The 27,135-nt window shown below is 39.9% G+C and overlaps 2 protein-coding genes across 4 annotated transcripts in view; one reads left to right on the forward strand and one right to left on the reverse strand.

Moving 5' to 3' along the window:
* Positions 1-27,135, forward strand: part of ATP6AP2 (ATPase H+ transporting accessory protein 2) — a 46,877-nt gene that overhangs the window by 17,961 nt on the left and 1,781 nt on the right. The window contains exons 9-10 of one of the 3 annotated variants that reach the window (XR_009598740.1): positions 4,135-4,253; positions 23,662-24,400. Coding sequence is in view for 2 of the 3 variants with exons in the window: in XM_027962775.2 (XP_027818576.1) it covers positions 1,760-1,954 (195 nt within the window). In the remaining variant the exon portion in view is untranslated. Of the gene's footprint in view, positions 1-1,759; positions 2,809-4,134; positions 4,254-23,661; positions 24,401-27,135 lie in introns of those variants that run through there. The other 2 variants (XM_027962776.3, XM_027962775.2) reach the window with 2 other exon arrangements.
* Positions 1,759-27,135, reverse strand: part of CXHXorf38 (chromosome X CXorf38 homolog) — an 87,404-nt gene continuing 62,027 nt past the window's right edge. The window contains exon 7 of the mRNA XM_042241926.2: positions 1,759-4,302. The gene's annotated coding sequence lies outside the window, so the exon portion shown is untranslated. The remainder of the gene's footprint in view (positions 4,303-27,135) is intronic.

Below are 27,135 nucleotides of genomic sequence, written 5' to 3' on the forward strand. Positions count from 1 at the left end.
GTTGGCTTTATCTCTCAGAGCAGTCAGATCCCCAGTCTTTTATGGACACTCTCCTTTGGGCCCCGTGGGACTGAAGAGTGAGATGCTCAAAGGTAGTGTGTGTTCAAGAGAGTCTGGACATGGCTGGTTTGAGATTGTTTCATCCTAAATAGGAGTGGGAGAACCTCTGTTTAAAATAGCACACCAGGCTAGACAAACTGAAAAATTTTCACACGACAGAGCGTCTAGATAATGGCCAATTAATAAAAACAATTACCCTTTTGAGTGCATAGTTAACTCTCAAGAAAGTAAGGGGAACTGGAGAACTGTGTAATAATCAGGCTATCCTGAGGACATTGCCAGTTGGATTACCAAGGGATTGGCTCTTTGTCGTGAGTTGGAACTGAGACTTCCTTGTGTAGCTGGGATGCCAAAAGGGCCATGCCCACAATGAGAGGGTAGATTAGAAAACAGCCTACCTACCAGCAAAGAGGGTCTTCCAGGTGGCGGTAGTGGTAAAGAACCTGCCTGCCAATGCAGGAGACGTAAAAGACACTGGTTCAAACCATGGGTCAGGAAGATCCCCTGGAGGAGGGCATGGCAACCCACTCCTGTATTCTTACCTGGAGAATCCCATGGACAGAGGAACCTGGCAGGCTACAGTCCATACGGTCGCACAGAGTCAGACACGACTGGAGTGACATGAGCACGCACACACCAGCAAAGGGAGACAGAAAGGGCACTCTGGTGCTGTGCAGGCAGGGTATGTGTTGGGGGTGGCGGAATGTCTCCTAGGGAAGCCTCAGGCCAAGAAATTAACACAAACCCTGGACCTAAGCTGGTAAGAGGGGTGGCCCCCATCCAGCAGAAATGAATGTAAAATCTCCCTGGCAGGATACACCCTCCACACACAGAATACAAAAGTATGTAACATGTAATACTAGTTAAAGAATTTTTAATATGTAACACTCTAAAGCTGAAGGTGATACCTGTTCCTTTGAAGCTCCCACTTGTCTTACTCCTGTACCTTCCGCACCTAGAGGAAACTGCTCTCTCGAATATTATGTTAACCATTCCTTGGCTTTTCTTTACAGTTTTAATACAGATGTATTATCCTTAAGGACTTCCCTGATAGCTCAGATGGTAAAGAATCTGCCTGCAATGCAGGAGACCTGGGTCAGGAAGATCCCCTGGAGAAGGAAATGGCAACCCACTCCAGTCTTCCTGCCTGGGAAATCTCATGGACAGAGGAGCCAGGTGGGCTACAGTCCATGGGGTCGCAGAGTTAGATACAACTGAGTGACTAACACTTTCACTTCATTTAGGCTTAAACAGTGTTGTTTGGAATCATGCTGTGTTCTTTCTCTGAGCAAAGGCTCAGTATTTAAGAGGCACGCGTGCTCATAGAGTAGTTGAGGTCATTGTACTGCTGTGTGTTCCATTGCATGGATGTGCCAGTTACCCATTCTGTTGATAGACATCCTTGTACATGTCTCTGTACACATACACAAGTGTTCCCTAGGGTCTGAACTGGCTGGATTACTGTATATGCACACCGTCAACTTTATTGGTATTGCCAAATTTTCTCAAGCAGTTGAGTCACTTTCTGCTTCCACCAACAGAGTGTTTGTCTTCTCCGTGAAGGCGCCTCCTTCTTAGTTCCTAGTATATGTAGCTCTTATGCCACTTAGTATGTTTGTTACATAAATGAATCACAGCTATCAAGTTGTGGTAATTTCCTAACTTAATATTCTTCCATCTTGATTTTCTTTTATTGTAGAAGGACCCCTCAACTCCCTATAACCTTGCATATAAATATAATTTTGAATATTCCGTGGTTTTCAACCTGGTACTTTGGATAATGATCGGCTTGGCCTTGACTCTGATTGTCACCTGTTACAATATTTGGAACATGGATCCTGGATATGATAGCATCATTTATAGGATGACAAACCAGAAGATTCGAATGGATTGAACTTTCCTTATGCCAAACTTGGAAAGAAAGAGGGTTTGAAAATTGGCTGTTTCATTAAAATAAATCTTTTAGTGTAGTTTAGATAGTACACTTTAAATTTATAAAAAAAAAACAAATTTTGTTCTCTTTTGTGTGCGCCTGTGATGTCCTTTTAGAATGAATTATATAGTATTGATGTGAGTTGACTTGTGTGATATAGATTCCATAATATGCTTAAATACGATGATATAACCATTTAATATAATTTCATTCCATTTACTATTTGGAAATATGCACTGTAATAAATGTAAAACATTTAGAATAGTTTGTGTTATTTATGTTGGGAAAATGCACTGAATTTGAAATGTTTAACTTCCTTACACAGGACAGGTTAAAAGTGACATTTGGGCTGTTATATACTATGAACCATTTGTAAATGTCTTAATGTAAATATCTCTGAAACAAGAAAAGGTTTTTAACTTCCAGCAGCTATTAAGTATGAATGTGCTTACACAGTCATTCACATTTTCAATTGCATCTGATTGACAGATGATAGCTGTTTTTTTAATCTCTTCTGAAAGTTTGGTGATCTGAATGGTCAAGTGTGGATATTAAACATACTACATTAATCTAAGAAGGAACTAGCTTTGTGGAGTTAAGACACTTGTAATCATATACACAAAAACATTTGGGGGACATCTTGGGGCATGATTTCAGTCATTTTCCCCCTTGTGTAAGTTACTCTGGTTTACGGTACAAAATTGTTCTATATAGAATGTTAAGTTGTTAAGTGGAAGTAGATACTCCCTACTTTTTATGTGAAAGTGGACCAATGTCTATAAAGAGTGACAAATAAAGTTAATAATGATTCAAAATTTGTGTCATTTCAATACTACATCTATTTTATATTGTAAAAACCTAAACAGGGTTTTGATCATAATTGGCTGTTTTGTTATACAGACTTTTTTTTTACATTTGTTTATTCCCACTGCACCTCCTGAGATTGATTCATTACCAATATGAGGAAGACACTTTACTTTCTATGCTTATTATTGAATTTATACAGAATTTGATAAATTAACACTAGACTTCAGGTGGGGAAGGCTTAAATTTCCCTATAGTGTTTAAAAAAATGACTATGCAACTATTAAATACTGATTTGAATATGAAGGACCATCTAAGAAGGTAAAAGGCTTAAGGGTTAAAGTCTTATAGCTTATGACTTACCCAATTAAAATTTTAAGCTTCATGCTTATGTAGTTATTTTAGAGTTATGCTGCCTTGCCCCTGGGAATCCTTCTTGGGTTTAGAATTAGCTGTGTCTCTCTTCTTCACAAAAATCATATCATTTCTAATTAATATGTTTGAGAAGATGGAGTCTATTTAGCTGTGTTTTCTACCACCACTGCAAGATACCTTGGGCAATTACAGTGGTAAACTTCCATAGAGTGTTTCTTTTCTTTGCACCTCTCATTGAACTAGAAATAGTGAAGCTGATAACTGCACAGGAAAGAAAAATTAGTTGTCCTAAAATCACTCAAGTATTCACCACCACAACCCCCTGCCAAGCTCATGAAGATGAGGGTGTTTCCAGCCATCTAACCTGGAACACTCTGACCCCCATGGAACCCAACAGGGCCTATGTCTAGGGGACAGGAATCTATAATGCTGCAGAGTGGTTAAAATCCACTTTTATTCCTTAAGTTTCTTATATAAATATTGCCATAGAAGTTAGATTGTTATGATTAAATGTGAAGTAAACCAATGCCTTTGTAATTTAAAACTGATGAGACTTAAGTTCTAGAAGAAGAAAAAAAATTACCTACATGACAGCACTAATCCATATAGGGTAAATGGCACCAGCACCCGTCTATGTTAGGCAGAAAGCAATTAATTAAAATAAATGTTCTGCCAAGATTATTATACCTGTTGCTGATGATTTGCTCTTAAATTAAGTCTAATTTGTTCAGGAACATAAATCACGATGTGGAGATTTGTGTGAGAGGCAGGAGAGTCAGGCTTGTGGCAGGCTATTCCACTGACAGTGAGAGAGAAAACCCAATCACTTCATATCTAATTGGTAGAATATTTCAAGTGTATAAAACATCCGAGAGTCTACATGTGGCAGATAACTGCTTGTGGCACAATTCTATCAGGAATAATAAGAGAATTGGTTTTCTTTGGCTATGTCTCTTTTGAAGGAACTACACACTGAATATCCATTTCACTGGTACCAAATAATATGGAACATGATAAACTTAGTTTTCAATGGATGATCGACCCAACAATTTCCAAAACATGCAGTGGCATCAGGCTTCAGGTAGGTTTCTTTCTGGCCTTTCATGACCAAGTGACTATGCAGTAGTTTCCTGGAAAAATAAGAGTTGTCAGAAAAAGGCATTAATTAAGAAGCACTGTGACTGAAATACGGATGAATTCAGTTAACTGATTCACCACTTACTAGCTGAACAATCTTGGGCAAATCCCTTAATCCTCTGTGAATCAGAGTTTTTAATCTATGTAATGGGCATGGTAATACTTCAGGTCTGTGAAAATCAACATTCACTGAGATAACACGCTCTAATGTTTGTGTTTAATATAAACTATAGTAATAGTACTAAATTCAAGGAACTCTGCTTGGATCCATCATTGTACCACTGATAGGTATTGGCTAGTTTCTTGGTTGCAAATAATAGGAACAAACTTTGGTTACTAAGTTATGTCACTTGTCCTACTAGTGACCTTTTACTGGACACAGATCCAGTTCAGGAACACAGTTCCTATTTGGTTGTCCTTGCTCCTTCAATCTGGGATGGTTCATTGCTGTGCCTCATGGCTTACAGGATCTTAGTTCCCTGACCAGGGATTGAACCTGGGGCCCTCCGGTGAAAGTACTTAAGTCCTAACCACTGGACAACCAGTTCACTTTTGAAAGAGTAATAGTGATTTTATAGACTGTCCCTCAATTGGGGTTGCTTTGATATTTGCTCATGGTGTCAGGAGGCACATGATCTCTGTATATCTTATCTTTGGTGACATTAACTTCTTTAAAATAATCCAAGAAAATTTTCCACGAATAAGAGAAAACTCTACATATTGAAATGGTCTCTACCACTGAAATGGTACCTTGGAAAACTGACATTAATCTACCCATTCTGAGACATATCTTAGTACCATTTTAGACTTTTAAGACAAAAGATCTTTAGGGCTTCCATACAAAAGGTCAAATTACTGATATGAATAAGAAAATCTGCCTGGTATCAGACCTCTCATGTGTAATATACAAAGTATTGCAAGGATGGAATAGCATTTTCAAGAAACACAAGGAAATGCAAGCCCAGAATGTTATATCTAGAATCATGGATATAGAGAACAAGTTTCAATTTTGAACTACTCTTAAAAGACACAAAAATAGACTTGACAAATGAAGACATCTTGAAGAGAAAAACAACATGTATATCAGTCAGTGTGCTCCTGAGAATATATGGGAAAAAATACACAAACACATATATATATATATACACACAGATTTATTTGAAGGAATTGGTTCATGTGATGGTATAGACCTAACAGAAGCAGAAGATACTAAGAAGAAGTACCAAGAACACAAAGAACTGTACAAAAAAGGTCTTAATGACCCAGATAACCACAATGGTGTAATCACTCACCTAGAGCCAGACATCTTAGAATGTGAAGTCAAGTGGGCCTTACAAAGCATTACTATGAACAAAGCTAGTGAAGGTGATCAAATTCCAGCTGAGCAATTTCAATCCTAAAAGATGATGCTGTTAAAGTGCTGCACTTAATATGCCAGCAAATTTGGAAAACTCAGCAGTGTACACAGGACTGGAAAAGGTCAGTTTTCATTCCAATCCCAAAGAAAGGCAATGCCAAAGAATGTTCAAACTACCGTACAGTTGCATTCATTTCACATGCTAGCAGGTAATGCTCAAAATTCTCCAAGCTAGGCTTCAATAGTACATAAACCGAGAACATCCAGATGTACAAGCTGGACTCAGAAAAGGCAGAGGAACCAGAGATCAAATTGCCAGCATCCATTGGATCATAGAAAAAAGCAAGGGAATTTCAAAAAAACATCTATTTCTGCTTCACTGACTACGCTAAAGCCTTTGACTGGATCACAAGAGAGGAAAATTCTTAAAAGAGATGGGAATACCAGACTACCTTACCTGCCTCCTAAGAAACCTATATGCAGGACAAGAAGCAACAGTTGAACTAGACATGGAACAACCGACTGATTCAAAATTGGAGTACAACAAGGCTGTATACTGTCACCCTGCTTATTAAACTTGTATGCAGAGCACATTATGCAAAATGCTGGGCTGGATGAAGCACAAACTGGAATCAAGATTGGTGGGAGAAATATCAATAACCTCAGATATGCAGATGACACCACCCTAATGGCAGAAAGTGAAGGGAACTAAAAAGCCTCTTTATGAAGGTGAAAGAGGAGGGTGAAAAAGCTGGCTTAAAACTCAACATCCAAAAAACTAAGATCATGGCATCCAGTGCCATCAATTCATGGGAAATAGATGGGGAAACAGTGTGGCACTTTATTTTCTTGGGCTCCAAAATCATGCGGACAGTGAGTGCAGCCATGAAATTAAAAGACGCTTGCTCCTTGGAAGAAACCTAGACAGCATATTAAAAAGCAGAGACACCACTTTGCCAGCCAAGGTCAGTATACTCAAGGCTATGGTTTTTCCAGTAGTCATGTACAGATGTGAGAGTTGGACCATAAAAAAGACTGAGTGAAAAAGAATTTATGTTTTTGAACTGTGGTGATGGAGAAGACTCTTGAGAGTCCCTTGGACAGCAAGGAGATCAAACCAGTCAATCCTAAAGGAAATCAACCCTGAATGTTCATTGGAAGGACTGCTGTGAAGCTCCAATACTTTGGTCACCTGATGCGAAGAGTTGATTCACTGGAAAATTGGCTGATGTTGGGAAAGATTGAGGGTAGGTGAAGGGGGCGACAGAGGATGAGATGGTTGGATGGCATCATCAACTCAATGGACATGAGTCTGAGCAAACTCCAGGAGGTGGTGAAGGACAGGGAGGCCTGGCCTGCAGTCCACGGGGTCACAAAGAGTTGAACATGACTGAGCTACTGAACAACAACAAATAATCATATGGGCACAGGCCAGCAGGCTGGAATCTCAAGCCTGTACTGTGAAAACCTGTACAGAGGCAGAATTCCTTCTTACAAGAACACTCTTACTGGACTAAGGGCCCACCCTACTCCAGTAATGACCTAACCAATTACATCTTCAATGACCCTATTTCCAAACAAGGTCACATTGCATGGTACCAGAGGTTAGAACTTCAACATATCTTTTTGGTGGACCAATATCAACCCATAGCATCATAGAAATGTCAGTTCTTCTTGAATAACAAATTTAATCAATCCTAGAAGGCAATGGCACCCCACTCCAGTACTCTTGCCTGGAGAATCCCGTGGACGGAGAAGCCTGGAAGGCTGCAGTCCATGGGGTCGCTGAGGGTCGGACACAACTGAAGTGACTTAGTAGTAGTAGTAGTAGTAGTAGTGAGCGACTTCACTTTCACTTTTCACTTTCATGCATTGGAAAAGGAAATGGCAACCCACTCCAGTGTTCTTGCCTGGGGAATCCCAGGGATGGGGGAGCCTGGTGGGCTGCCGTCTATGGGGTCGCAAAGAGTGAGACATGACTGAAGTGACTTAGCAGTAGTAGTAGTGAAAATTAAAATGTTTTAACAGAGCTAGACAGGTTGATGCTGACGTTTACATGAAAAACAAAGAATAGTGAAAAGGAAAAGTTACAAGGGTGAATTAGCTTTATCAGATATTAAAATATAAAGCCTCCATGATTAAAGCAGTATAGTACTGATGCATCATTAGACAAACCAATGGAACAGAATAAAAAGTCTACAAACAGATGAAGTACATAAAGAAATTTAGTATATGATAGAAATGGCACCTCAAATCACTGGACAAAGGTAAACTTTTGAATAAACTATACTGAGGCAACAGGATACCCATTTGGTAGATCCCTAATGGCCTAGCATATGCAAGAACAAATGCCAAATGGATGTGAGATCTGAATTTTAAAAAGAAATAAACCGTAAAAGTACTGGAAGGAAACAGGGTGAGTTATTTCACAGTCCCAAGTGTAGGGAACAGCCTTCCCAACTTGACTCAAAATGTAATGAAAGGTTGATAAATATAAAAATATATTTTTTTTCTAATTTTATGAGGTATATTTTATATATAATATACCTATTTCAAGTGTACAATTCAGTGATGTTTTAGTAAACTTACTAAGATCACCCCACTAAGATCCCTCATGCACATTTACTGTTGATCCCATTTCATACTCTAACCCCCTGACCCAGGCAAGCACTAACCTACTTTCTGTCTCTATATTATCTGCCTTTTCTAGATATTTTATATAAACGACATCATATAGTATGCAGGCTCCTGTGTCTGGTTTCTTTCACTGGGCATCAGGTTTTTGAAGTTCATTTATGTTGCACTGTGTATACACAGTTCTTTTCTGTTGTTGAGCAGTATCTCTATATGGATAGATCACATTTTATTTGTCCACTCACAGTGTGGGGCTGTTGTGAGTAATACTGCTAAAAATACTACAGACGAAGAAAATATTTGCAATATACCTCACAGATAAAAGTACTATTTCTAATATATAAACTCGAAATGTGGGGCGGGGGGGGGGGGGAGTCCAAAATTCCCATTTACAAATGAGGCAAAGACATAAATTGACAATACACCAGAAAAGATCTTAAAATGGCCTTATGTGAAAAGATACTCAAATTTATTGTAATGAGTACAAATTTAAAAACTACACTGAGAGCCAAATCAATCTTAAGAAAAATCAGGCTCCCTGACTCCAGATTATACTACAGACCTATAGTCATCAAAACAGTATGATGGTACAGGCATAGAAATATAGATCAATGAAACATGATACAAAGTCCAGAAATAAACCCATGCACCTTTGGTCAATTAATCTATGACAAAGGAAGCAAGACCACACAATGGTGGAAAGATGGTTTCTTCAACAAGTGGCACTGGGAAAATTTAACAGCTACATGTTGGAAAATGAAATCAGACCATTCTTTAACACCATACACAAAAATAAGCTCAAAATGGATTAAAGACCTAAATATGAGACTGGAGACTATAAAATTCCTAGAGGATATACATAGTCAGAACACTCTGACATAAAGTACAGCAGTATCCTCTTTGTTTCCCAGGATAATGTAAACAAAAAGGGACCTAATTAAACTGAAAACCTTTTATACAACAAAGGAAACCATAAATGAAACCAAAAAACAACCCACAGATTGGGAGAAAATATTTGGAAATGATATGACCAACAAGGGGTAGTCTCCAAAATTTACAAACAGCTCATGAGACTTAATATAATCAAAACAACCTAATCAAAAATGGGCGGAAGATCTAAATAGACATTTCTCCAAACAAGACAAACACATGGCCAAGAGGCACATGAAAAGATGCTCAATATTGCTATTAGAGAAATGCAAGTCAAAATGAGGTATCACCCACAGCATTCAAAGTGGCTATCATCAAAAACCACAGATAATAAATGCTGAAAGAGGTTATGGAGAGAAGGGAACCTTCCTACACTGTTGGTGGGAATGTAAACTGGTACAGCCACTATGGAGAACAGTATGGGGGTTCCTATAAAAACTAAAAACAGAGCTACCAATGACTTTGCAATCCCTCTGCTGGGTATGCTGCTGCTCCTGCTGAGTCACTTCAGTCGTGTCTGACTCTGTGCGACCCCATAGACGGCAGCCCACCAGGCTCCCCCATCCCTGGGATTCTCCAGGCAAGAACACTGAAGTGGGTTGCCATTTCCTTCTTCAATGCATGAAAGTGAAAAGTGAAAGGGAAGTTGCTCAGTCGTGTCCTACTCTTCACGACCCCATGGACTGCAGCCCACCAGGCTCCTCCGTCCATGGGATTTTCCAGGCAAGAGTACTGGAGTGGGATGCCATTGCCTTCTCCATCTGCTGAGTATATATCTGGAGAAAAACAGGTTCAAAAGGATACAATGCACCTCAATGTTCACTGAAGAACCATTTACTATACCCAAGACATAAAATGTCAATCCACAAAGGAATGGATAAAGAAGATGTGGTATACATATACAATGGAATATTACTCAACTATTAAAAAGAATGAAATAATGCCATTTGCAGCAACATGGATGGACCTAGAGATTGTCATACTGAGTGAAGTAAGTCAGAGAAAGAGAAATATCATATGACACCTCTAGAATCTAAAAAGAAGTGATACAAATGAACTTATTTAAAAAACACAAAAATTCAAGACTTATAAAATGAAATTACAGTTACCGGGGAAGGGCTGGGGGAAAGAGACAGTTATGGAGTTTGGGATCGACATGTACACAACCTGCTATATTTAACATGGATAACCAATAAGGACCTACTATATAACACACACATATATATATAACACAAGAGACTCTGCTCATCGGCATGTAGCAGCCTGGATGGGAGGAGAGTTTGGGGAGAATGGATACATGTACACATATGGGGGGGGCGGTAAATTCGCTGTGCACCTGATAACTTAGGTGACATTCAGTTCAGTCGCTCAGTTGTGTCCAACTCTTTGCGACCCCATGAACTGCAGCATGCCAGGCCTCCCTGTCCATCACCAACTCCTAGAGTTCACTCAAACTCATGTCTACTGAGTTGGTGATGCCATCCAACCACATCCTCTGTGGTCCCCTTCTCCTCCTGCCTTCAATCTTTCCCAGCATCAGGGTCTTTTCTTTTTTTTTTTTTTAAATTTTTAAAATTTTAAAATCTTTAATTCTTACATGCGTTCCCAAACATGACCCCCCCTCCCACCTCCCTCCCCACAACATCTCTCTGGGTCATCCCCATGCACCAGCCCCAAGCATGCTGCACCCTACGTCAGACATGGACTGGCGATTCAATTCTTACATGATAGTATACATGTTAGAATTCCCATTCTCCCAAATCATCCCACCCTCTCCCTCTCCCTCTGAGTCCAAAAGTCCGTTATACACATCTGTGTCTTTTTCCTGTCTTGCATACAGGGTCGTCATTGCCATCTTCCTAAATTCCATATATATGTGTTAGTATACTGTATTGGTGTTTTTCTTTCTGGCTTACTTCACTCTGTATAATTGGCTCCAGTTTCATCCATCTCATCAGAACTGATTCAAATGAATTCTTTTTAACGGCTGAGTAATACTCCATTGTGTATATGTACCACAGCTTTCTTATCCATTCATCTGCTGATGGACATCTAGGTTGTTTCCATGTCCTGGCTATTATAAACAGTGCTGCAATGAACATTGGGGTACATGTGTCTCTTTCAATTCTGGTTTCCTCGGTGTGTATGCCCAGCAATGGGATTGCTGGGTCATAAGGTAGTTCTATTTGCAATTTTTAAAGGAATCTCCACACTGTTCTCCATAGTGGCTGTACTAGTTTGCATTCCCACCAACAGTGTAGGAGGGTTCCCTTTTCTGCACACCCTCTCCAGCATTTATTGCTTGCAGATTTTTGGATCGCAGCCATTCTGACTGGTGTGAAGTGGTACCTCATTGTGGTTTTGATTTGCATTTCTCTAATAATGAGTGATGTTGAGCATCTTTTCATGTGTTTGTTAGCCATCCATATGTCTTCTTTGGAGAAATGTCTATTTAGTTCTTTGGCCCATTTTTTGATTGGGTCGTTTATTTTTCTGGAATTGAGCTGCATAAGTTGCTTGTATATTTTTGTGATTAGTTGTTTGTCAGTTGCTTCATTTGCTGTTATTTTCTCCCATTCAGAAGGCTGTCTTTTCACCTTGCTTATAGTTTCCTTTGTTGTGCAGAAGCTTTTAATTTTAATTAGATCCCATTTGTTTATTTTTGCTTTTATTTCCAGAATTCTGGGAGGTGGATCATAGAGAATCCTGCTGTGATTTATGTCTGAGAGTGTTTTGCCTATGTTCTCCTCTAGGAGTTTTATAGTTTCTGATCTTACATTTAGATCTTTAATCCATTTTGAGTTTATTTTTCAAATGAGTCAGCTCTTCTCATCAGGTGGCCAAAGTATTGGAATTTCAGCTTCAACATCAGTCCTTCCAATGAACACCCAGGACTGATCTCCTTTAGGATGGACTGGTTGATCTCCTTGCAGTCCAAGGGACTCTCAAGAGTTTTCTCCAACACCACAGTTCAAAAGCATCAATTCTTCAGCACTCAGCTTTCTTTATAGTCCAACTCTCAAATTCATCCATGACTACTGGAAAAACCATAGCCTTGACTAGACGGACCTTTGTTGACAAAGTAATGTCTCTGCTTTTTAATATGCTGTCTAGGTTGGTCATAACTTTTCTTCCAAGGAGTAAGCGTCTTTTAATTTCATGGCTGCAAAGTCACCATCTGCGGTGATTTGGAGCCCCCAAAAATAAAGTCAGCTACTGTTTCCCCATCTATTTGCCATGAAGTGATGGGACCAGATGCCATGATCTTCGTTTTCTGAATGTTGAGCTTTAAGCCAAGTTTTTCACTCTCCGCTTTCACTTTCATCAAGAGGCTCTTTAGTTCTTCTTCACTTTCTGCCATAAGGGTGGTGTCATCTGCATATCTGAGGTTATTGATATTCCTCCCGGCAATCTTGATTCCAGCTTGTGCTTCATCCAGCCCAGCATTTCTCATGATGTACTCTGCATAGAAGTGAAATAAGCAGGGTGACAATATACAGCCTTGATGGTATTTGGAACCAGTCTGTTGTTCCATGTCCAGTTCTAACTGTTGCTTCCTGACCTGCACATAGATTTCTCAAGAGGCAGGTCAGGTGGTCTGTATTCCCATCTCTTGAAGAATTTTCCAGTTTGTGGTGATCCACACAAAGGCAATAAAGCAGAAACAGATGTTTTTCTGGAACTCTCTTGCTTGTTCAATGATCCAGCGGATGTTGGCAATTTGATCTCTGGTTCTTCTGCCTTTTTAAAAACCAGCTTGAACATCTGGGAGTTCACGGTTCACGTACTGCTGAAGCCTGGACTGGAGAATTTTGAGCATTACTTTACTAGCGTGTGAGATGACTGTAATAAGTGACATAGTGGTAAAGAATCCAATTACCAATGCAGGAGACAAAAGAGGTGTGGGTTCAATCCCTGGTCGGGAAGATCCCCTGGAGTGGTAAATGGCAATCCACTCCAGTATTCTTGCCTGGGACAGAGGAGCCTGGTGGGCTACAGTCCATGGGGTCGCAAAGAGTCAGACATGACTGAACATGCATACACGCACTTGCCTGGAATGCTCTCTGCCACTCCCAATGAAACTACACAACACTGTTAACCAGCTAAACTCCAATGCAAAATTAAGTATTTACATTGAAAAGAAACTACACTGAGCACATCAACTTTGATGGCTGCAACAAAAATGACAGAGAATAACAAGGGTCAGTGAGGCCATTGGAACCCTTGTACGCTGCTGGTAGGAATGTAAGACATTGAAGCCCACTTTGGAAAAATAGTCTGGCAGTTTTTCAAAAGACTAAAGATAGAGTTACATATGACCTATCATTCCACTCTTAGGGATCTACCCAAGAGAAATGAAAACATACAACCACATAAAACAACCCAATAGAAAAATGGACAGAAAACCTTAAGAGACATTTCTCCAAAGAAGATATACAGATGGCCAGCAGGCACATGAAAAGGTACTCAACATCACTAATTATTAGAGAAACGTAAATCAAAACTACAGTGAAGGACTACCTCACACCTGTCAGTAATAACAAATGCTAGAGAGGGTGTGGAGAAAAGGGAACCTTCCCACACTGCTGGTGGGAATGCAAACTGGTACAACCATTATGGAAAACAGTGTCGAGGTTCCTAGAAAACTAAAAACAGAATTATCATATGACCCAGCATTCTCACTCCTGGGCATATACCCAGACAAAACTGTAATTCAAAAAGATACATGTGAGGAAATATTTGAACAGATTATAATCGAAAACTTCCCTAACATGGGAAAGGAAATAGAAACCCAAGTCCAGGAAGCACAGGGAGTCCCAACAAGAAACACAACACACATATTGAACTAACAAAAACTAAATTCAAAGGGAAAATGTTAAAAGCAGCAAGTGAAAAGCAACAAATAACATACAAGGGAAACTTCATTAACTTATCAGCTGATTTTTCAGCAGAAACTCTGCAGTCCGGAAGAGAGTAGCAGCATACATTTATTTATTTATTTATTTATTTTTTTTTTTTTTTAGTTTTTTATTTTTAAATTTTACAATCTTTAATTCTTACATGCATTCCCAAACATGAACCCCCCTCCACCTCCCTCCCCATAACATCTTTCTGGGTCATCCCCATGCACCAGCCCCAAGCTTGCTGCATCCTGCGTCAGACATAGACTGGCGATTCAATTCACATGATAGTATACATGTTAGAATGTCATTCTCCCAAATCATCCCACCCTCTCCCTCTCCCTCTGAGTCCAAAAGTCCGTTATACACATCTGTGTCTCTTTCCCTGTCTTGCATACAGGGTCGTCATTGCCATCTTCCTAAATTCCATATATGTGTTAGTATACTGTATTGGTGTTTTTCTTTCTGGCTTACTTCACTCTGTATAATCGGCTCCAGTTTCATCCATCTCATCAGAACTGATTCAAATGAATTCTTTTAACGGCTGAGTAATACTCCATTGTGTATATGTACCACAGCTTTCTTATCCATTCATCTGCTGAAGGACATCTAGGTTGTTTCCATGTCCTGGCTATTATAAACAGTGCTGCGATGAACATTGGGGTACATGTGTCTCTTTCAATTCTGGTTTCCTCGGTGTGTATGCCCAGAAGTGGGATTGCTGGGTCATAAGGTAGTTCTATTTGCAATTTTTAAGGAATCTCCACTGTTTTCCATAGTGGCTGTACTAGTTTGCATTCCCACCAACAGTGTAGGAGGGTTCCCTTTTCTCCACACCCTCTCCAGCATTTATTGCTTGCAGATTTTTGGATCGCAGCCATTCTGACTGGTGTGAAGTGGTACCTCATTGTGGTTTTGATTTGCATTTCTCTAATAATGAGTGATGTTGAGCATCTTTTCATGTGTTTGTTAGCCATCCGTATGTCTTCTTTGGAGAAATGTCTATTTAGTTCTTTGGCCCATTTTTGATTGGGTCGTTTATTTTTCTGGAGTTGAGCAGCAGCATACATTTAAAGTGATGAAAGGGAAAAAAACTACAACCAAGATTAGTCTAACCATCGAGGATATCATTCAGATTCAACAGAGAAATCAAAAGTTTTACAGACAAGCCAAAACTAAGAGAATTCAGTATTACAAAATCAGCTTTACAACAAATGCTAAAGGAACTTCTCTAGGCAGGAAATATAAGAAAAAGACTTACAAAAACAAACCCAAAAGAATTAAGAAAATGGTAACAGGAACATACATACTGATAATTACTTTAAATGTCAATGGATTACATGCTCCAACCAAATGACACAGGCTGGATGAATGGATACAAAAATAAGACCCCTATATATGCTGTTGACAAGGGACCCACTTTAGACCTAGGAACATATACAGACTGAAAGTGAGGGCATGGAAAAAGATATTCCATGCAAATGAAAATCAAAAGAAAGCTGGAGTAGCAATACTTATATCAGGCAAAACAGACCTCAAAAGACTGTTAAAAGAGACAAGGAATGACACCACATAACAATTGCAAACATGCACCCAACATAAGGTAATGCTAACAGCCATAAAGGGGAATCGAAAGTAACACAAAAATAGTGCAGGACTTTAGCACTCCACTTATACCAATGGACAGAGCATCAAGAAAGAAAATTAATAAGGAAACACAAGTCTTAAATGACACACTACACCAGATAGACTTAATTGACACATATAAGACATTCCATCTGAAAGCAGCAAAATACACTTTCTTCTCAAGTGCACATGGAACATTCTCCAGGACTGATCACATCTTGGGTCACAAAACAAGACATGGTAAATTTAAGAAAACTGAAATCGTATCAAGTATCTTTTCAGACCACACCACCATGAGATTAGAAATGAATTACAGGGAAAAAACTGTAAAAAAACACAAATACATGGAGGCTAAGTAATATGCCACTAAATAACCAAGAGATCACTGAAGAAATCAAAGAGGAAATAAAAAACACATAGAAACAAAAGTGAAAGTGAAAGTGAAGTTGCTTAGTCGTGTCCGACTCTTTGCAACCCCATAGACTGTAGCATACCAAGCTCCTCCGTCCATGGGATTTTCCAGGCAAGAGTGCTGGAGTGAATTGCCATTTCCTTCTCCAGGGGATCTTCCCAACCCAGGGCTCGAACCCGGGTCTCCCACATTGTAGACAGATGCTTTACTGTTCTCAAGTGCACATGTAACATTCTCCAGGATTGATCACATCTTGGGTCACAAATCAAGACATGGTAAATTTAAGAAAATTGAAATTGTATCAAGTATCTTTTCAGACCACACCACCATAAGATTAGAAATGAATTACAGGGAAAAAGGTAAAGCATTTGCCTGCAATGCAGGAGACCCAGGTTCGATTCCTGGGTCGGGAAGATCCCTTGGAGAAGGAAATGGCAATCCACTCTAGCACTCTTGCCTGGAAAATCCCATGGACGGAGGAGCCTGATAGGCTACAGTCTATGGGGTCGCAAAGAGTTGGACACGATTGAGCAATTTCACTTTCACTTTCACAGGGGGGAAAAACTGTAAAAAACACAAATACATGGAGGCTAAGTAATATGCCACTAAATAACCAAGAGATCACTGAAGAAATCAAAGCGGAAATAAAAAACACATAGAAACAAATGACAATGAAAACACAAAATCCATGAGATGTAGTAAAAGCAAATCTAAGAGGGAAGTTTATAGCAATAAAATTCTAAACAACAAAATCTCAAATTAACAACCTCAACTTACACTTAAGACAACTAGAGAAAGAAGTACAAACAAAACCCAAAGTTAGTAGAAGCAAAGAATTCATAAAAATTAAAGCAGAAATACATGAAATTGAAACATAATATTGGCAAATATCAACTAAACTAAAAGCTAGTTCTTTGAGAAGACAAAACTGATGAATGTTTAGCCAGACACATTAAGAAAAAACAGGAGAGAACTCAAATCACTAAAATTAGAAAAGTTGAAGGAGAAATTACAAGTGATACTGCAGAAATACAAAGGATCATTAAGAGTCTGAGTGAGTAAAAGTCACTCAGTCTTGTCCAGCTCTTTGCAACCCCATGGACTATACAGTCTATGGAATTCTCCAGGCCAGAATACTGGAGTGGGTAGCCTTTCTGTTCTCCAGGGAATCTTCCCAACCCAGGGATCAAACCCAGGTCTCTCACATTACAGGTGGATTCACTTACAAGCAACTATGAGGCTTCCCAGATGGCTCAGCGGGTAAAGGATCCGCCTGCCAATGCAGAAGACGTAGGTTCGATTTCTGGGTTGGGAGGATCCCCTGGAGAAAGGAATTGCAACCCACTCCAGTATTCTTACCTGGAGAATCCCATGGACAGAGGGGCCTGGCAGGCTACACTCTAGGAGATCACAGAGTCAGACATGACTGAGTGACTGAGCAGGCATGCACAAGCAATAATATGTCACTAAAATGGATTAACTAGAAACAAGAGAAGGATGTCTAATTAGTCAACATAGCTTTGGAAGTCCTAGTCACATCAACAGAGAAGAAAAATAAATAAAAGGAATCCAAATTGGAAAAGAAGTAAAACTGTTACTGTTTGCAGATGACATACTACACAGAAAATCCTGAAGATGACACGAGAAAACTACTGCTGCTAATCAATGAATTTAGTGAAGTTGCAGGATACAAAATTAATGCACAGTAATTTCTTGCATTCCTATAGACTAGCAATAAACGCTCAGAAAGAGAAATTAAGGAAACAATCTCATTTATCACTGCAACAAAAAGAATAAAATACTTAGGAATAAACTACCTAAGGAGGCAAAAAAAAACGTGCCCTGAGAAGACTATAAGATACCAATGAAAGAAATCAAAGAAGACACAAACAGATGGAGGGAGATACAGTGTTCTTGGATTGGAAGAGTCAATATTGTGAAAACGACAATAATTACTCAAAGCAAGCTACAGATTCAATGCAATCCCTATCAAATTACCAATGGCATTTTTCACAGAATAAGAACAAAAAACTGTACAATTTCTATGGAAACACAAAAGACCTAAAATAGCCAAAGCAATCTTGAGAAAGGAAAATAGAACTGGGGGAATCAGGCTTCCTGACTTCAGATTATACTATAAACCTACAGTCATCAAGACAATAGCGTGAAAAGTGAAAGTTGCTCAGTTGTGTCACACTCTTAGTGACCCCATGGAGTATAGAGTCCATGGAATTCACCAGGCCAGAATACTAGAGCGGGTAGCCTTTCCCTTCTCCAGGGGCTCTTCCCAACTCAGAGATTGAACCCAGGTCTCCCGCATTGCAGGCGGATTCTTTACCAGCTGAGCCACCAGGAAGCCCAGAGACAACAGGGTACTGGCACAAAAACAGAAATATAGGTCAATGGGACAGGACAGAAAGCCCAGCAAATAAACCCATGTACCTATGGCCACTTCATCTTTGACAAAGGAGGCAAGAATATACAATGGAGAAAAGACAGCCTCTTCAATAAGTGGTGCTGGGAAAACTGGGCAGCTACATGTAAAAGAATGAAATTAGAACACTTCCTAAAACCATACACCAAAATAAACTCAAAATGGATTAAAGACCTAAATATAAGGCCAGACAGCATAAGACTTTTAAAGGAAAAACAAAGGCAGAACACTTTGGCATACATTGCAGCAAGATCTTTTTTGACTCATCCCATAAAATCATGAAAATAAAACCAAAATAAACAAATGGGACCGAATTAAATTTAAAAGCTTTTGCACAGCAAAGAAAACCATCAACAGGATGAAAAGAAGACCCTCAGAATGGGACAAAATATTTGCAAATGAAGCAACTGACAAGGGGGTAATCTTTAAAATATACAAACAATTCATGCAGCTCAATATAAAAAAAAATCCCAATCAAAAGATGGGTGGTAGCCCTAAATCGGGGCTTCCCAGGTGGCGCTGATGGTAAAGAACCCACCTGCCAATGCAGGAGATAAGAGACACAGGTTCAATTCCCTGGATCGGGAGGATCCCCTGAAGGAGGGCATGGCAACCCACTCCAGTGTTCTTCCCTGGCTGACAAACATATGAAAGATGCTTAACATCACTAATAGTCGGAGAAATGCAAATGAAAACTATAGTAAGTGGAGAAGGAAATGGTAACCCTCTCCAGTAATTTGCTGGAAAATTCCATGAACAGAAGAGCCCAGCAGGCTACAGTCCATGGGATCACAAGAATCAGACATGACTAAAACACCACGACCACAGATGAAACCACGAAAAGCAAAAACCTTGGATAATAAGGTTTATTATCCAGTACTATTTACAATAGCTAGAACATGGAAGCAACCTAAATGTCCATGAATAGATGAATAGATAAAGAAGATGTGGTACACACACACACGTGCGCACACACACATGCACACGCACACACACACAGGAATATTACACAGGCATGAAAAGGAACAAAACTGTGTCATTTGTAGAGACTGTATTGCCTTTTAACTATAAAATGATTCTCCAAGAGAATAAATGAAGAAATAATTTTTCCCCAGAATTTGTCAGCATAAAGTCTTAAGAATCTCAGGAATGAGAAAAAAAGTTAACACTAATTCCAAGTTTTCAGTTAGGAAACAAAAAGTGATTTTACAGTCTCCTACGTTTTGTACTCCAATGGACTTACTCAAATGTTCTGGTTATCCTTCAACATTTCTTCTCAAAATTTTCTTCCAAAAATCTCATTGAAACCTTATCCAGTCAAGTATAGTTGGAAACTCTATACATCTGCTTCCAGGTCACAAGACATTGAGAGTAGGCAGACTTAGGTCACAGTGAAGCATCTCCAACCACAGATTACTGGAAATGAAGGTGGATTTAGGGATGTTCTATTTCACCCTCTTTCCCACAGGGATAGAGATAACCATAGCACTCACAGATGACCTTCAGGACTTATTGGTTGGCCAGGTGATTTTGATACATACTTATTTAGCTTACATGGCAAATGTCTTCACACCTATTTGTAAAGAAACATTTTTCATTCAGTATCTTTTAAAATGTAACATGCACACATACACACAAAACCAATACCACCTATACCTCATTTAAGAAGTACAAATCCCAAGTATTTCTTTAGAAGGGGAACTACCCATTGCAGGCCTTCTGTCTAAAGATTATAAAAGTTTGCCACCTACTGATCTTTCACTGAAGCACCTTGTCCTCCATGAAATGGAGATTGCTAATATAGTGTATGGAGTGACATACACTGACATACGCTGACATACGCTGTTAACATTCTGCAAGTATTTCCCAATAAAATGTTAAGTTCTTTAAAAAATAAAATTACAGTGACTTACTACCTCACACCAGCAGAATGGTCATCATCAAAAACTGTACAAACAATAAATGCTTCAGAGAATGTGGAAAAAGAGAACCCTCTTGGACTGTTGGTGAGACTGTAAACCTGTACAATCACTAAAGAGAATAGTAGAGAGGTTCCTCACAAAACTAAAACTAGAACTACCATGTGACCCAACCATCCCACTCTTGGGCATTTATCCAGGAAAAACCCGTAATTTCAAAATACATGAACCCCAATATTCACTGCAGCACTATTTCCAATAGCTAGGACATGGAAGCAACCTAAATGTCCATAAACAGATGAATGGATAAAGAAGATGTAGTATGTATATATATCAGTTCAGTTCAGTCGCTCAGTCGTGTCCGACTCTTTGCGACCCCATGAACTGCAGCACGCCAGGCCTCCCTGTCCATCACCAACTCACGGAGTTCACTCAGACTCACGTCCATCGAGTCAGTGATGCCATTCAGCCATCTCATCCTCTGTCATCCCCTTCTCCTCCTGCCCCCAATCCCTCCCAGCATCAGAGCCTTTTCCAATGAGTCAACTCTTCGCATGAGGTGGCCAAAGTACTGGAGTTTCAGCTTTAGCATCATTCCTTCCAAAGAAATTCCAGGGCTGATCTCCTTCAGAATGGACTGGTTGGGTCTCCTTACAGTCCAAGGGACTCTCAAGAGTCTTCTCCAACACCACAGTTCAAAAGCATCAATTCTTCGGTGCTCAGCCTTCTTCACAGTCCAACTCTCACATCCATACATGACCACAGGAAAAACCATAGCTTTGACTAGACGGACCTTAGTTGGCAAAGTAATGTCTCTGCTTTTAAATATGCTATCTAGGTTGGTCATAACTTTTCTTCCAAGGAGTAAGCATCTTTTAATTTCATGGCTGCAGTCACCATCTGCAGTGATTTTGGAGCCCCAGAAAATAAAGTCTGACACTGTTTCCACTGTTTCCCCATCTATCTATATCTATATCTATACACACTCACAGAGAGAAACACACACACAATGGAATAATACTCACTCATAAAAAGGAACAAAATTGTGCCATTTGTAGAGACTGTGGAAGGACCTAGAGTCTATCATACAGAGTCAAGGCAAAAAGAGAAAAACAATTATTGTGTATTAATATATGCATATATAAAAAACATGTATTTTTGTTTTATTGACTATGCCAAAGCCTTTGACTGTGTGGATCACAATAAACTGTGGAAAATTCTGAAAGAGATGAGAATACCAGACCACCTGACCTGCCTCTTGAGAAACCTGTATGCAGGTCAGGAAGCAACAGTTAGAACTGGACATGGAACAACAGACTGGTTCCAAATTGGGAAAGGAGTACGTCAAGGCTGTATATTGTCACCCTGCTTATTTAACTTATGTGCAGAGTACATCATGAGAAATGCTGGGCTGGAAGAAGCACAAGCTGGAATCAAGATTGCTGGGAGAAATATCAATAACCTCAGATATGCAGATGACACCACCCTTATGGCAGAAAGTGAAGAGGAACTAAAAAGCCTCTTGTTGAAAGTGAAAGTGGAGAGTGAAAAAGTTGGCTTAAAGCTCAACATTCAGAAAACGAAGATCATGGCATCCGGTCCCATCACTTCATGGCAAATAGATGGGGAAACAGTGGAAACAGTGTCAGACTTTATTTTTCTGGGCTCCAAAATCAGTGCAGATGGTAATTGCAGCCATGAAATTAAAAGACGCTTGCTCCTTGGAAGCAAAGTTATGACCAACCATACATTTCCTTCTTCAGTGGATCTTCCAGACCCAGGGATCAAACCCGGATCTCCTGCATTCCAGGCAGATGCTTTAACCTCTGAGCTACCAGGGAAGCCCATGACCAACCTAGATAGCATATTCAAAAGCATAGACATTACTTTGCCAACAAAGGTCCATCTAGTCAAGGTTATGGTTTTCCAGTGGTCATGTATGGATGTGAGAGTTGGACTATAAAGAAAGCTGAGCACAGAAAAATTGATGCTTTTGAACTGTGGTGTTGGAGAAGACTCTTGAGAGTCCCTTGGACTGCAAGGAGATCCAACCAGTCCATCCTAAAGGAGATCAGTCCTGAGTGTTCACTGGAGGGACTGATGTTGAAGCTGAAACTCCAATACTTTGGCCACCTGATGCGAACAGCTGACTCATTTGAAAAAACCCTGATGCTGGGAAAGATTGAGGGCAGGAGGAGAAGGGGACGACAGAGGATGAGATAGTCGGATGGCATCACCAACTCAGTGGACATGGGTTTGGGTGGACTCTGGGAGTTGGTGATGGACAGGGAGGCCTGACGTGCTGTGGTTCATGGGATCACAAAGAGTCAGACACTATTGAGCAACTGAACTGAACGCATATATGTGGAATCTGTGTACATGGTACAAATGAACCTATTTGCCAAGCAAAAACAGAGTCACAGGCAAAGAGAACAAATGTATGGACACTAAGGGGGAAAGGATAAAGTAGGAGACTGGGATTGACACATATATGCTACTATGTATAAAATAAATATCTAATGAGAACGTACTGTCCAGCACAGGGGGAAAGGAAGGTGCAATCTATTTGCAGAACATACATTGTTGTTTAGTCGCTAAGTCACAGCCAACTCTTTGCCACCCCACACAGACTGCAGCCCACCAGGATCCTCTGTCCATGGGATTTCCCACACAAGAATACTGGAGTGGGTTTGCATTTCCTTCTCCAGGGGATCTTCCTGATCCAGGGATCAAACCCACATCTCCTGCACTGGCAGCCAGGTTCTTTACCACTGAGCCACCTGGGAAGCCCAAGACATATCAGGTTTAAAAATGTAGCATTTATAAGGTGCAAACAAATACTGTATGATTCCACTTAAAAGAGGTACCTAGAATAGTCAGATTGGTAAGAGTGAAAGTACATTGGTAGTTATCAGGGGCCTGGGGGTGGGGAGTTGGTTTAATGGGGACAGACTTTCAGTCTAGTAAGGTCAAAAACTTTGGAGATGGGGCGATGCTGAGAGTTGTACAATGTGAATGTATTTATTGCCACTGAACTGTACAATTAAATGTGGTTAAAATAGTATGTTTTATATTATGTGATGGCTTTTACCATAACAAAAACACATTAAAAAAGATAACTGGACCTCTATGTTCACAGAAGCACTAAGCGTGGAAACCTGAATGCCCATTGACAGAGGAATGGATAAAAAGAAGATGTGGTGCATATGTACAATGGAATATTACTCAGCCATAAAAAGAATGAAATAATGCCATTTGCAGCAACATAAATTGACGTAGAGATTATCACGCTGAGTGAAGTGAGAAAAAAACACCGTATTATGTCACTTATATGTGGACTCTAAAATGTGGCACAAATAAACTAATCTACAAACGGAAAACAGACTCACAGACATAGGCTTGTGGTTGCCAAAGGGCAGGGGAGTGACACAGGGAAAGACTGGAAGTTTGGGACTACAGATGTAAACCATTACATACAGGATGAATAAGGAGCAAGGTCCTCTGTGTAGCACAAGGAATGGATTCAATATTCTATGACAAATCATAATGGAAAAGAGTTTTTAAAAGAATGTCTATATGTGTATAACTGAGTCACTCTGCTGTATAGCGGAGATTGGCACAACATTGTAAACGAAGTATGCATACTGAAATCCAAAATTTTTCAAAAATAAAAAAATGAAAAATTTAAAAAACCTTGTACACAACTGTTCACAGCAGCACTATTCACGACAACCCAAAACTGGAAACAACCCAAATGTCCATCAGCTGATGAACAGATGAACAGATTGTGGTCTATCCCCATAGTATATGAGTGTTCCACCATAAAAAGGAGCGACATACTGACACACACCACATGGACAAACCTTGAAAACATAATGGTAAGTGAAAGAAGCCAGATCAAAATGCCACATATATGAGATGTCCAGAATAGGCAACTCCTTAGAGTCAGGAAGGCATTGAGAGGGTGCCAGGGGCTCTAGGGAGAGGACACAGGAAGAACTATTAATGGGTATGGAGTTTCTTTTTGGTGTAATGAAAATGTTCTAGGATTGATGACCTCAATGCTGGCACAATCTGTGCATATACTAAAAACCACTGTACATTTTAAATGGGTGCACTGTATTATATGTGAGTTATACCACAATACAGCTGTTTATACTCTGCTGACAAGGCTGTGGGGTAACACACACTCTTGAACATTATGAGAATGCACAGTGGAAGGTGAATTGTCAGTATCTAACAAAACTAGATCTGTATTCACATCTAGCCTTTGACCCAGACATACCATTTCTAGTGCCTTCCTCTTAAAACACACCAGTAACAACAAGAAAATACACAGGCATAAGGATACTCAGCATTACTCATGCTTACAAAATAGTAGAAACTACTCAAGTGTGCAAATCAAGGCTATTGGCTAAATAAATGATGATACACCCACAATAGGGAGTACTATGTCGCTGTAGGAAGAGAATGTGGACGATCTCTGTGAGGTGGTGTGGGGTGGATTCCAGGGTCTACTTATTTATATACACAAAATATATAAATCATCCATTCCCATTTATTTAACAAAGGGGAAAGAAGTAAATATGCATATATCCCCATACTTTTGCAAAAGGAAACAGGAAGGATGAACCAGAAAACAATTCACCTATAAGTTTAGGGGTGGATGTGAACAATATGGAATAAACCAAAAGGAAACTGGCCCTTGCAGGGTATATCTTTGTGTATAGTTTAATGGTGAAAGGTCAGAAGAGAGAGCTTCTAGGGGCTCTCAGTGTCCATACATGGGCCAACTGGGGCATCAAATAAAGGTGACAGTAAAGGATTATTTCAAGGGATTAGATCTGGTAGACGGAGTGCCTGAAGCACGATGGACAGAAGCTCGTAACACGTACAAGAGGTGGTGACCAAAATCATCCCCAAGAAAAAAGAAATGTAAGAAAGCAAAGTGGTTGGTCTGAGGAGGCCTTGCAAGCAGCTGGGAAAAGGAGAGAAGCGAAAAGCAAAGAAGAAAGGAAAGGTATACCCAACTGAATGTAGAGTTCCAGGGAATAGCGAGGAGAAGAAAACGCTCCTGAGTGAACAGTGCGAAGGAATAGAGGAAAACTATAGAATGGCAAAGACTAAAGAGCCCTTCAAACAAACCTGAGGTGCAAAGGGAACATTTCATGCAAAAATGTGCACAATAAAGGAGAGAAACCACAAGGACCTAACAGAAGCAAAAGAAATTGAGAAGAGGTGGTAAGAATACACATAAGAACTACACAAGAAAGGTCTTCACGACCTGGATAACCACGATTGTGTGGTCACTCACCTAGAGCCAGATATCCTGGAGTGTGAAGTCAAATGGGCCTTAGGAAGCATCACTACGAAAAGGCTAGTGGAGGCAATGGAATTCAAGCTGAGCCATTTCAAATCCTAAAAGATGATGCTGTTGAAGTGCTGCATTCAATATGTCAGCAAATTTGGAAAACTCAGCAGTGGCTACAGGACTGGAAAAGGTTAATTTTCATTCTAATCCCAAAGAAAGGTAATGCCAAAGAATGTGCAAACTACTGTACAATGCAACCATTTCACATGCTAGCAAGGTAATGCTCAAAATTCAAGCTAGGCTTCAACAATACATGAACCGAGAACCTCCAGATGTACAAGCTGGAGTGAGAAAAGGCAGAGGAACCAGAGATCATCAAATTGCCAACATCTGTTGGATCACAGAAAAAGTAACAGAATTCCAAAAACAACTACTTCTGCTTCACTGACGACACTAAAGCCTTTGTGTGGATCACAACAAACTGTGGAAAATTCGTAGAGATGGGAATACCAGACCACCTTACCTGTCTCCTGAGAAATTTATATGCAGGACAAGAAGTAACAGTTATAATCAGACATGGGACAACAGACTGGTTCAAAATTCAGAAAAGAGTATGTCAAGGCTGAATATCGTCACCCTGCTTACTTAACATCTATGCAGAATACATTATGTGAAAGGGGCTGGATGACTCACAAGATGGAATCGATTGCTGGGAGAAATATCAACAACCTCAGATATGCAGATGATACCACTCTAATGGCAGACAGTGAAGAGGAACTAAAAAGCCTCTTGATGAGAGTGAAAGCAGAGAGTAAAAAAGCTGGCTTAAAATTCAACGTTCAAAAAACAAAGATCAGGGCACCCGGCCACATCACTTCATGGCAAGTAGATCGGGAAAAAGTGGAAACAGTGACACATTTTCTTTTCTTGGGCTCCAAAATCACTGCTGATGGTGACTGCAGCCATGAAATTAAAAGACTCTTGCTACTTGGAAGAAAAGGTATGGGAAACCTAGACAGCATATTTAAAAAAGAGACATCACTTTGCCAACAAAGGTCTGTATAGTCAAAGCTATGGTTTTTCCAGTAGTCACGTACGGATGTGAGAGTTGGACCATAAAGAAGGCTAAGTACTGAAGAATTGATGCTTTCAAACTGTGGTGCTGGAGGACTCTTGAGAGTCCCTTGGATAGAAAGGAGATCAAAACAGCCTATCCAAAAAGAAATCAACCCTGAATACTATTGGAAGGACTGATGCTGAAGATCCAATACTTTGGCCACTGATGTGAACAGTGAACTCATT

This window comes from Ovis aries, chromosome X (assembly GCF_016772045.2).
Source record: "Ovis aries strain OAR_USU_Benz2616 breed Rambouillet chromosome X, ARS-UI_Ramb_v3.0, whole genome shotgun sequence".
Lineage (NCBI taxonomy): Eukaryota > Metazoa > Chordata > Mammalia > Artiodactyla > Bovidae > Ovis > Ovis aries.